At 39.1% G+C, this 12,500-nt stretch overlaps 2 protein-coding genes across 3 annotated transcripts in view; both read right to left on the bottom strand.

The window, feature by feature from the left end:
- The window catches only part of LOC137993446 (formin-binding protein 1-like), a 14,712-nt gene extending 9,868 nt beyond the window's left edge, over window positions 1-4,844 (bottom strand). Inside the window, exons 1-4 of the mRNA XM_068839293.1 lie at window positions 4,683-4,844; window positions 4,437-4,552; window positions 1,679-1,729; window positions 264-411 (exon numbers count right to left, since the gene is read on the bottom strand). Coding sequence (XP_068695394.1) covers window positions 264-411; window positions 1,679-1,729; window positions 4,437-4,552; window positions 4,683-4,706 — 339 coding nt within the window. The 5' untranslated portion in view covers window positions 4,707-4,844. The remainder of the gene's footprint in view (window positions 1-263; window positions 412-1,678; window positions 1,730-4,436; window positions 4,553-4,682) is intronic.
- Window positions 4,845-8,121: 3,277 nt separating this feature from the next.
- On the bottom strand, window positions 8,122-12,163 carry LOC137993447 (aspartate aminotransferase-like). Of its 2 annotated transcripts, XM_068839295.1 has the most exons (2): window positions 10,480-12,163; window positions 8,122-9,653 (listed from the first exon to the last, which is right to left on the bottom strand). In XM_068839295.1, the coding sequence occupies exons 1-2, from the start codon at window positions 11,754-11,756 to the stop codon at window positions 9,644-9,646; spliced, it is 1,287 nt and encodes a 428-aa protein (XP_068695396.1). In that variant the 5' UTR covers window positions 11,757-12,163; the 3' UTR covers window positions 8,122-9,643. The 2 variants fall into 2 exon arrangements, with proteins under 2 accessions (XP_068695396.1, XP_068695395.1); XM_068839294.1 differs by having other exon boundaries at window positions 8,123-12,162.
- Between the last annotated feature and the right edge of the window lie 337 nt (window positions 12,164-12,500).

Genomic DNA, 12,500 nt, shown 5'->3' on the forward strand with positions numbered 1-12,500 from the left:
ATCAGGAATAGACCCACTCCCCTTCTGACTCGGTCGTGAACAAAAGATGTTTGGATTTTCGCAACTTTCGAAGCCTATAAAATGCCAGGATTTGTTAGAAAAATGAAAAAATGACCGCAATGCGTTTCGAGCAGTTGCAAAGATTCATTTTAGCGAAAAAAATATTTTGGGGTTAGGTGCACTTTAAGTTACCTCCCTATACAGAATTACAGTAGTCTCTTCCATCACAACCCAGTGATAACAATTAAGAAAAACTGTCTTACCTTCCTTCTCTCAGTCTTTAATTCATTGTGTAATAAATGTAATTCTTTGTAGACTTTATCCATCAAACTCTCTGCTATCAACTCATGCTGACCTGCAAAGTCATCAGTCTCTTTTACAACACCAGTAAATGCCTTTTGGAATGAGAATCTGAAAGTGTTAAGAGATCATGAGAGTCAAGAACGAACAGACAACAAAATTCAAACAAAAATGTAGTTTTAACCTCGGTTCTGAGGTGCCCCAGGACATCCCAGTTGAGGAGTAAAATCTGTCAAGTCTGACTCTCTGGAGTCAATAGATTAAGCTCTGTTACAAATCATTAATAATCTGTTTTATATTGTACCCAGCCATGTTGACCACTCAGACAGTAATTTTGACAAATGCCCGACCGTTGGTGCATGTATGATTTTTCACAGCTCTTTCAAAATATGCGATGTTTTCATATCAAGTATCATCTAGAAGACTGTTGCTTTAGGTTCCTGTTCCTTCCACCTCTATCAGCTCTCTCTGTTCCCCATACTTGGCTGCCATGAGAAGATTCTTGACATCACTTCCTCAATGTTTTTGTGGGAATCGCCTGCAGGACTTAATCTACTACATGTCAAATAAAAATTATTGTTCTTAAAAAATTAATACGCATGGATCTACATGTACACTCTATGTGTACTATTTTCCATTACTACGCAAACAGTTGGTTTCTCCTACGCTTCCCGAGAGAGAAACCACTGCAAGCAACTGTTTGATTTTCCATCGAGCAAGTGCAAAGTATGTCACACCCCACATGATGCATCAATTTTGACACCATTTTGTCCTTTTTTGTGGGAAATCGCTACACAACAGGCTTACTCCCAAATGCAGCAGTTATGTAGCGGAATGCACACACAAACGCCGAAATTTAACTTACTCCTCCTTGGCGCTAGACAGTAGCTCACTCAAAGAAACTGACAGTTGCTGGCAGTGGTTTCTCTCTCGGTAAGCATAGAAAAAACCAACTGCTTGCAGGGTCATTTTCCATGAGATCTGTTTAAGAAGAATCAAGTGGTCATTCCCAATTCATCCAGGCTTTTGATAGGGAATGGAATCTTACTGCAGTTTATTGGCTCAACTGCAAATTAATGCTGGGACCTTAAACACCCGGCTCCATTAAGAATTACTGTACAGGTCTACTTGGATCCAGCATTTATGTGTGGTCAGCACCTTATTATTAGTGTCCAAGGTTTTATCACGAAAATGAACGGTAAATGAAGGTCAACTTTGAGTCAGTGTTGTTATTTTTTCTTGGAGGTCCTTATTATACTTATTTGACTAAGTTGTCAACCTGTTTACTTCCTTCTTAATACTAAAGATTACAGGGCAGTGAGTGTGTTATCCTGATTTCTCCAGACAGATTGCTGGTAGCAAAAAATGAAATACTTACACTTTTTCGTCTTCATCCTTTTTCTTCGGAAGATACGATCTCACTAATCTCCTGCAAAACAACAAAATGGAGAAATGAGACAATGATTTTATCAGCAACAATGTATTCTGAACAAAGTCTACATTTAAGTTTTCTATACGGAATTTAAAACCAGATAGAATACCCAGTGACCTACATGTACACTGTACCTGGTGAATGCAAAAAACTTTAATAGTTCAGGGATTTCAAAAGAAGTTTTAGTTGGTGGCAAAACTAGAGGAGTACATGTAGGTGGAGGTCTGCTTTCCGAGGGCCAAAGCCATGAGCTTGTAGGAAGTCTGGGGGTGTCCTCCCATGGAAAAAATTTGAAATTTGCGCCTCTTAGAATGCATTTCCTGCATTCTGGAGCACAGATTTGGGTATCTGAACAGAACACTAACGTCATTAAATTTTCACTCTTTTATTCACAGAGAGTACATGAACACATGTACCTTTTTTTTTAAAAATTCAGTAAACAGCGAAACATTTGTTGGGAAATAGCGTGAAACAGCCCCTTTAAGGCTCCTTTGCATTCTATACAGTTGCATGCCATATATTTAATCCGTCATGACCAAAAGGACCTTTTGCGGATGTCATCACACTTCAAATGTAGTTAACAAATAAGGCAGCGGTAAGTTCCAACAAAAAGAAGGTGGCAAGTTCATGTGCAACAGACAACGAGGTTCACCAGCCACTGGCTCTTCTTGAAAACCATTTAGTTAGACGTCCTTGCATATCAGGTTTCAGTTTTTCAAAAGGTGGATAACGCTATTCACCAGGGAAATTACTATCCAGTGGATAAACACTAGCAAAACCAATTGAGTTATCCAGTGGATAGTGATTTATCTGGTGTATAGCCCTACCCGCCCTTCAAACAACAGGGACCAGCAGTTTTAGGGTTACTCCCAAAAGGGCCAGCCCCAGAAGTGGTGGCTTATCATCACTTGGTGGGGCCAGTGTGAACATATCATTCACATGGTCTTGCACTTTGGTTAGGGGGCACTCATGGCCAAGTTCAACATTGAAGCTGCTAATTGAAACATTACAAACCCGACTAACACTCAGGGTCTTAAAATAACAGAGGAGAAAGTGCTGCCTTCGTGATTACATTCACAAAACTAATTGTTAGACTTTCAAGTCTTCTCAGACAAGGACTATAAACTGCAGGCCCCATCTCACAAGTCAACCCTTCTTCATAAACTCTGTGGGACATTAATTTAAAGATCCCACACACTATTCAAAAAGAGTAGGGCATGGAGTTCCCGATCCTATGGTCCGGTCTTTCCTTCAGCAATGTGGTCAGCTTCGCATAATATTGGGTTATTTCAGAAAAATTCCGCACCCCCATGACGGATGGGATTCTGGAAATTGGCACGGGAGGGGGGGGGGTAGGGGGAAAGGGAGGTGTGTGGATTTTTTCTGGAATAACCCATTCTGAATGGACTACCGATTGATGAGACCACACAACAACAAAACAAACAGTAGTCAAATTGAAGGAGTCCAAGTGCTGAAACTGGTTAACCTGGTAAACCAAATTTTTGTGTTTGCAATACCATGGTTTCTTTAGAAACTAAACCCTTCATTTGTCTCTTAAAAAATTCACTCTACATAATATCACTGATGTTCTACAGTATGGAAAGTGTATAATAATTTGACACCCTGACTCTACAAAAACAAATTAAGACCACAAATTAAATTACATTTTCCTCAAAGCATTTCAGTTTTCTACGTTGTTCTTTAAAATAGGTATAATGCATGTATGAAGTTTACCAAAAAAATTTACAAGTCATGACAAGGAAATCTGTTATGTCACAAGCTATAGGTTCAACAAATAAATTTCAATTCCTTATGGAGTGAGATTCATACTCAGGCTACTACAGTATAGAAACCTAACAGTGAACAAAAAACTCCAATATTAAAGATAATTTAAGATAATTTTGCAAGAGGAAATAATATTATCTACACAAATTCTTTCATAGAAACATAAATCCTAAACTGTGTGGCCAGTTTAAGAAATGTTTCATGATGAAGGGAAATATGAAACAACCATAACTCTGATAAAATCTTTATAGCAAAAATAACAGAATTGACTTGAAACCTATTGCTTTTTATTAATTATTCGTTATTCGTCGGTACAGTATGTTGTTGGCTCACACATTAATTTTCTGAAAACATGAAATCTTTAAACACCTACACATTTTGTTCCACAACGTGTTTGCAAAACGATAACTAAAAAGGACAGTTGATTAAAATTACAACAGACTGAAGTTAGAAAGTGAAATATGATCGTTTCGAGGATTAAATATTATGACATTCGTAACTACATTTTCGTATAATGGTGCATTGCAGAATGTTCGTGTACAACATATGGCGTCCTTGATGCTAAGAAATCGAATACACTTTATGAAATAGCGTATGACAAATAAAACGTTTCTCAAAGACACTTAACTAAATCATAGGAATACAAGCACCTCGGAAAACTTACTTAATTAACCTTAAATAATAGCGGCATGACTGATCAACATCAGCTGTGTTGCAGAAAACATGCCGACATCCACATTTACACTCATAAGAAAATTTCAAGTTAAGACTAAAGCTGAACTCTCTTCCAGCCTAATCGCATACAGGCCACGAATTGCTGAAGGAAATTAAATACGCACCTGCTGGATTCAACAGCAACGCTCTTTTCGATTCCGTTTGAAGATTTTAAAAAAACTTTTTCATGAGCATTTTTACGCACCTTAAATCCTTCGCATATCTTGTCTCGATTTCGCATCTTTCTTTCACGAACTTGGAAACCTTTTCGACGTAATCGATTCCAGCATTTGTATGGTTAGCTATGAGATCAAACTGGTCCTAAAGGGAAGAGGAAAATTATGAGAACTTTTAACCTCTCTGAATATCGTGCAATAAGATGTTGTAAGTCATGATCAGAAAACACGCTGCGATTGAAACAAGAGAGCAGTCTAGCTTTTTGATCACTTACCCAAAGCTCTTTGCCCCAAGTCATTTTAACAAACAAAACGCAACTTTTATCAGAACATTAAAGACAACAATAGATCTAGAAACAAGGCCAAATACCCCTCCACATAGTAATGAAATCTTACTACTTTTCCTGTGTGTCAAAATTCGAAGGCACTTCATTTACATATGAAACACCGGAGGTATAAGAATGTGCGGGCTCATACTAACAGGGGGTAGGGCCGGATCCCCGGAAAAATTGTTCCCCTTCCCTTACTTTTCATTCATGAGACACAATGTTCTTTTGCGGGAAACTATGACGTGTCATCAGAAAATAATAGTTAAAAAATCGATAGAGATTACTTGACTTTCTCGATACCATGTACGTGAGTAGCTGTTGTGGTTTTCCTTCCGGTGAGTGTGCCGGAAGTGAACTTTTGCGCTAATATCGCCTTGCTTTCGCGCATGGATATAACCTGTGCTCGCATTAAATTCGTATTTTTTCCGTTTTCATTCATTGAAAGAGTGTTTAATTTAATAACAGATGCTACATGGGAAAAGATACCGATATGAAAGCCCGATGAATGTAATTAATTATTTTAACGTATTCATTACAGGTTGCCTTTACAGAGAGTCAAAGACTCGAGAGAGTTCTAACAGTAAATAGGAAAACAAATGTAATTTTTGTTGCTTACAGCGGGCGATGACACATTTCAGGTAAACAATCGCGGGGTCTTCGTTTTCCAGGCCTGTATATAAAAGAGGGTGAACCGGGACATTTCTTCCTCAAGCATAAATTATCACATTGCCTGGGAAAATAACGATGGGATATAAAGATGAATTACGTCAGTGAGAGCATTGAATAAACAAATTAACATTAGCTTGTATCCTCCTATATTCTAATGACAACATATTTACAGTAACTTTATAAAAGTAATCATCTCGTCTAAATCTCAACCCCAGAGCCGTAGTTACTAAAACAAGGAATGACCTACAATGATCTACAATGACCTACAATGATCTACAATGACCTACGGTGATCTACAATGACCTACAATGACCTACAATGATTTACAATGACCTACAATGAGGCCCGGGGGGGGGGGGGGATTTCTGGGTGGGGATGTGCCACTGGCACCCTGGAACCCTTAGCCTATACCAGAGCTAGTTTCAGCTAGATTTTGCTACCCTATACTAGAGTAAACTCTCCAAATCACTCCTATCCTAGAGTAGCTGTTTTCCAGAAACTGAGGTCACTAGCACAGTTTAAAACAAACCCAAAACATTATACCACAATCAGGATTTATATATACTTATCCAGCAACGCCAAGCATGTACGTACACATTATCAAGACAATAAATTGTTTAATTTTAACCAGTATTAAGACCACCGATTGCCCCCCCCACCCCCCCGGGCAATGAGGTACATTATAAGGTAAATTAGCTAATAACCTACAATGAGCTACGATGACCTGCAAAGTCATCAGCTATAAAGGCCTACTTAAATGGCTTACAATCAAAGAGAAAGACAAAAGAGGATCAGGGTGAAGAGTTTGGTGAGCAGAAAACATCCATTGTGCATTGTCACGCAAGGCTTTTAGTCTATTGCATGACAGCCCAAATGACGACAGCAATTACGCACGTAGCCTTGAAAGCAGAAACAAACAGCGAAAAGACCCTTGCATGGTTTCCTTTGTTTGAAAGCTAAAATGAAAATGTACAAAAATTAATATCAAGGCTTCCCTTGCATGGCAACGATAAAATCTTAATAGGCCATTTTACAGTTGTTTGCTCAGCGACCTAGCCTATGAATGGCTGCGAGGCTGCCGGTGACCTTGCATTGATACAGGCCCCACTGCTTTTATCATGTAAATTGTGTGGTTGTAATTCTAATTAGTCCGTATTAACATTACGAAAGCACAGAGGTTTGTACCAAAACAGAGTCACCGGCAGCCTCGCTTCCATTTGTAGGCCAGGTAACTTAGCTACAACTGTAAAATGGTCTATTAGAGCAGGAAAAATGGAGAGAAGATTATAAATAAGTTATTCTTCCCACAATGTTTTCTTTGATTCAGAGTGCACAATGAAAAGTTTCAACTTGCTCAGCAACGAGGTTTTGATTGGTTAACCTTTGTACTGCAAACATGTTGCAAAATTATTATCTTTTATTTTAGCTCATATTGCATATTATCTAATTTTAGCTCCTAATGTACCTCATTGTAGGTCATTGTAGATCATTGTAGCTCATTGCAGGTCATTGTAGCTTATTATATTGTAGGTCATTCCTTGTTTTAGTAACTACGCCCCAGGTGTTTTCTCATTGGTTTTTGTTAAGAACAATAAAAAGCATCTCTGATTGGTTTATTCATGTTAGCAAGAAGAGTGAGCAGGACCCGTAAGGTTCAAATAGTCAATTTTTGGCTATAAAAACCCTACGGCACAAGCCCTCCTACAGAGATTTAACTTTCTGTCAAATTAGTTTAACTAAACCCACTTGCTCACACTTGGTTATTTTAATGTACTAGACAAACTTCACTTTTTACAACAGATCCTGTTTTGGGAGCTCAAGGCCAACCAGAGAATTGGCCGACTATCAGAAGTGACTATGTGGGAGGTTACATGTTCAACTCTGGTACGATCTAATAATAACTGAGAAGAAAGCACTTCCTTTGAAACTATAGTGCAGACATTATTCCAAGTCGTCTCAGATAAGGACTGTAACCTACAATCCCCATTTCACAGCATTTGCTACATATAGAAGTCAATTTGTGTGGGACAATAACGAACCCAGTTGCTGAAAAGTGGAAATGTAGTCCCCGTGTTATGTCCTGGCTTTTTTCTGGGTTGGGCCCACCTTTTGTTTCCTAAAATTGATTGTCAGTTGCATGACAAGTATTAAAGCCAGTGTCCTCCGAACAAATTTGTAAAACTAGTCATGGAAAACTGAGGAGATCAGTGGCCAATAAGTGTTCTTTACTTCATTTCACCGACAGGCTCATATTAACCAATTAAGGTTGACCTTGTACCCTTCATGCAAAGTAAACTGTTTGCACTAGATCTTAGTACAAAGCTAACACACTCTAAAACGTACACACACTACAAAGGCATGTGTTCATGGCTGGCATGGGAATGCCTTCTTGCAGCTGCCCTCCGATTTCTTCTCAACCTCCACAATTTGCACTTGCAATGTGGGACCTATTCAGCCGTCATTCATCCCTGAAGTGGCCCCCATCGTATGACGTTGGTAAGTTTTTAAGGTCTTCTTTGACGAGGGTCGACCATGTTTTGCAGATTTGCTCTGATGAAAGGCTAATGCTCACGATGTCAGCTCACAAATCTTTCTGACAGTGGTTAATTTACTCATATAAACTCATACAAGAAAACCAAATTGTTTTGTTTCACTTCCCACTGATGCAGCACCACAGTTTCTTTAAAAAATTACCCCTTTACAGGTTTGCAAGACTTGGCATGACCGGGATTTTTTCACATTTGTTTATTCACCTGAACCAATGTTTTTGTTGTCAAACTGGCTGATTAATCATTACCCATTATTACTTGCAAATCTTATTTTCCCACTTTTTTGCATGCACTTTTCAAAGAGTTGGTATGACATTTAGTGGACTTTCTGTTTTCCCTCCAGTCCCACTTTTCTCTCTTTAATTAGTAAGTGTTTGAAAATTATGACGATAAGAATTAAAACATAAAATAAATCTCCAAAGAAAGCATCATCTTTTCTTTGCTCAAATTACATACTAAAAATTAAGGAAGCCTAAACCAGTTTCAACAATTTCTAGAAACTGTAATATTTACAAGGATTGAATCTACACAACAGTTTCTCATAACTTCAATATTAGAGAGCTTTACACTAGGACGACGAGGAGAATAAGTACGAGATTTGACTGCCCGTTTTTAGCGGAAATACTTAGAAAAGTTATAACCCAGACGATTAATCTTGCTCTTAGTTAGCAGTATAGGTTGCTCAGTTATTCTTATTGCTGGTAAATGAGCCTTTTTGCTGATCAAAAAATGCAAAACTCCTACGACGTTGTTGAATTGTTTTGACACGACAACATTTTTGCAAAACCTCGTACTAAAATGACAGTGGTATCACGTTTTTCCCACCAAAATGACGCTGGTTTGTGCATGCTCACTGTTGTTCTATGAGAAAATCTCCCACTCGTAATTGTTCTCGTCCTAGAATCTAAAGCTCTCTATAAATAAATAAATAGATAAATAAATTGTAGTACCAGACGAAACAACTACTATAGCTTAAAACATTGACCCCTGGGAGTGAGACTGTCTAATGCCAGATGATTTTACGGATCAACTGTGGACGTCGTAGAGCACCTGAAAGGTCAATGGGTTAACAAGAAGCACTAATCTCTAAGAGATAATAGGTTACCATAGCAACAGAAAACCACCTTAAAACACCCTAAACCCTAATACCCTGGACTGGTCATATGAACAAAAATGCCTGTTTTTCAAATTGCAAGAACTCCCTATGTGAACCATTCTGGCATGGGAGAATAATACAGTGTTTGCTTGGTGGGCAAGAGGAGGGAGGGGAAATGGATGTCTGCATGCTTTTCTTTTTCAAAAATGCTAAGTGCCTTTTGTTTTCTTCAATATTTCAAGCAGATTAGTTCATCACTCCTTTGTTTAAATTAAGATTGATTAACAAGCATCATTTCTGTAAATATTTATGTACATATTTTTATTTCTTAAAGCTGTAACTCTTCTTTGGCTAATACACAGCTTCAAACAAAACCAGCTTTTTGAAAATGTTTACTGGGCTGGCATGGTGGCAAAAATGGTCTTGAATCTTGATCATAGTGTGACCTTTTTTTACCATGAGAGTTTGCAATTTTGATATGGTCTTGGAAATATAGAACGTGTTGTTCAGGAAAGCAAACAGTGTCATCACTCATCTTGGACATTAAATAACTCACTTTGGACACTCAAGTCTTCTGGGGAATTCCAATAACTTTACACCTTTCTATCAATAAAAAAACACGGTAAATGAAATGAAGCATGGTGTTTCTCACAAATTCTTTACTGTTCCAGTGCTCGAAATTGGCAGTTGTCTGGTCATCCCAGATGACCACAAAGTTTACCGGGCAACTAGTTTTTGGTAAAATGAAAAGCCTGGTTGCCCAAAGAAAAAACAATTGGCAACCCAGCCAAAAATAGAAAATGAATTACATAAGCAGCACTTGACTCACTTGTTGCTTTTCTGTTGTCGATGTCCAATAGTAGTGTGACTTAAACAATAATTAATTTGTCATAGCTGAGCATTTTCCTGTGTTTTGAATATCTGTAGCTTTTTGCAAAACATTGTCAGATAGGAAAATGTATGGGATGGAGATCGAAGACTCCATTTTGAAAATGCTGAACCTTAAACCCAAACTTCTACAAAAAACCACAGGTGCACACTTAGAACTATGGGATACTCAAACTCCAACATCATGTGATAGCATCTCAGCATGACATGCAATCACCTGACATGCAATTAATCGTAGGGGGTTTCCTAATGAGCAACCAAGCATTTACCAAGGTAACCAAATTTACAAGTTTAGTTGCCTGGGTTTTGAAACAGGAACAACCTGGAATTTTTTTTAATTTTGAGCTCTGCTGTTCCTGTAAACCCTTTCCCAGATGAGAGTGACACTTAAAGATTTTACTCTTGCTAACCCCAGATAATTTTAATTGCCGATGGGGGGTGCTTAAAGTGTGAATGGATTTAATGTCGTACATATATTTTACGACAGTCGTTCTAAAGGAAGTCAAGCTAAGAAACACTATTCTTCTGAGTAACAACCCACTTTTTTAGTGCCTGTATTCCCTCTGCTGTGAGTTTACAATACTTTTCCACAAAGTCACCAGGAAGTGGATTATTAAAACCAACAGCTTCACTAGCCTTAAGTGCACCATGGCCATCGAAGTTGACAAAGCACAAACGAACAGTTAGCTCTTCTAGTGGTCTGAGAAATGAGGGGCCACCAGGCATTAAGGCAACAGAGACCTCCTCAAATAGAGTATCACACATCTGCTGTGCAGTGGTTATTCCACGCTTAGCCAAAGCACATCTGATGGCCTCAAAATCAGGAAACATGTAAAAGCCTCCAAGTGGTTTGACAGCCTTAACTCCGACTTCAGCAAGGTGGCTATGACAGTAATCAGCGACCGCTTCCAGAATACGTTGCAAGTGGAAAGTAAAAGCTTTGGTCTCTTCTGATGCACTCAAGTATGACACCGCCGCATACTGCATAGGTGCAGCTGCACATGTATGGGTGTTGCTCGCAGCGTTTGTGACAGCATTCAACAATGATCTTAATGCTGGAGGGTATGCATGGTAGCCTACCCGCCATCCCCCTGCACTTGCCCACTTGGACAGGCCTGTGCTCAAAATGGTGCCTTCTGGATAACACTTGGCCAGTGAGCAATGGTTACCTGAGAATGTCAAACGGCCATAGATCTCATCAGATAACACAATGACCTTGTGATTTCTGAGGACTCCTACCAAATCTTTCCAATGACCCTCGGAGTAAACTGTCCCCGTGGGGTTGTCGGGGTTCGCCAAAATTAGAAGTTTGTTTTTGGCGGATGATTTTTTAAGAGCGCGATCCAGGATATCCGGCGTTAATCTCCACTTATGGCGATACTCGGTTGAGATAACAATGGGCTCATGGCCAGCTAGTCGAGCTTGTGGTCGGTACGTAATCCAAGAAGGTGACAAAACAAAAACGTCACCATTAAAAATCCTAAGAAGTAGAAAGATCAATTGTTTGCTACCGGGTCCAACAATTATATTTCCTGGTTCCAAATCAAGAGCATCAAACTCGCGATGAAATTCGCAGATGGCTTTTCTGAGCTCCAAAATTCCGGCCACAGGCAAGTAAGCTGTTTTACAGGCGTTCAGGGCGAGACTCTCGAGAGCTGACTCCAAGACTGTGAATGGCGATTGCCCGAAAGCCAGATGGTATACAGTCCTCCCCGATCCTAAGAGTTCTTTGATTTTTTCGCTCAACATTAAGTTAGCAGCAGGAGCATGACCCAAAAGATCCAAGCGGATTAGATCCTCACGTTCTTGAGAAGCCATCCGGGTGCAGTGACTTCTTGTTAGCTGGGAACGGAAAATGACGCGCGACTAGTCTCCAAGCCCCTATATTTCGAACGCGCAAGTAGCGAAGGATCTGCAAAGCGATCCGTTCCTTTCTGATTGGATGAAAATACAAGAGAATCGGTAGAATACGTGTGATTGAAGTGATCGACAATTTAAGCAATTGTCAGGTAATCTAACTATTATTAATTACAATTTAAAGAAACTAATAAGCTATATTAATGAATCACAGTACATGGTGTGTGTAGAAACTGAGCTAATAAAGGATAAAGCTACAATCCAGACCTTGCTTTACGTTTTAACAGTTTCTTTGTCTCTTCAGAAAATAAGACTGAAGATGATGGCTTCAACAGGATTCAGTCAAACCGGGCAAACGGCTACAACATTTGCTTCAACATTCTTTCGATTTTGTTGAACGATGTTGAACGATGTTGACTGCTGGGGTCACGTGAGCAAACCGGAAATGACTTCCATACAGTTCTTTACTTCATTGTGCATGCAGAATAAATTAAGTATGTCTCTGCGCTATTGTTTTGTAGAACAATACGTATACCGAAGGGTATCGAATATATACATGGCTAATTTGTACTTACTGGATGGAGAAAAATGGATCCATTTCTCTCTCCCTCTTTTCTTTCTCTCTCTCTCTTTTCCCTTATCGCTTACACCGTTGCTCATTTTCGTCGGTTGTCGTGAACTTCAGTCCACTGTAAACCTCTGGAT

This window comes from Montipora foliosa, chromosome 2 (genome assembly GCF_036669935.1).
Source record: "Montipora foliosa isolate CH-2021 chromosome 2, ASM3666993v2, whole genome shotgun sequence".
NCBI lineage: Eukaryota > Metazoa > Cnidaria > Anthozoa > Scleractinia > Acroporidae > Montipora > Montipora foliosa.

Coding starts and splice junctions, on each gene's coding strand:
- LOC137993447 (XM_068839294.1), bottom strand. CDS start 11,756: ATGGCTTCTCAAGAACGTGAGGATCTAATCCGCTTGGATCTTTTGGGT.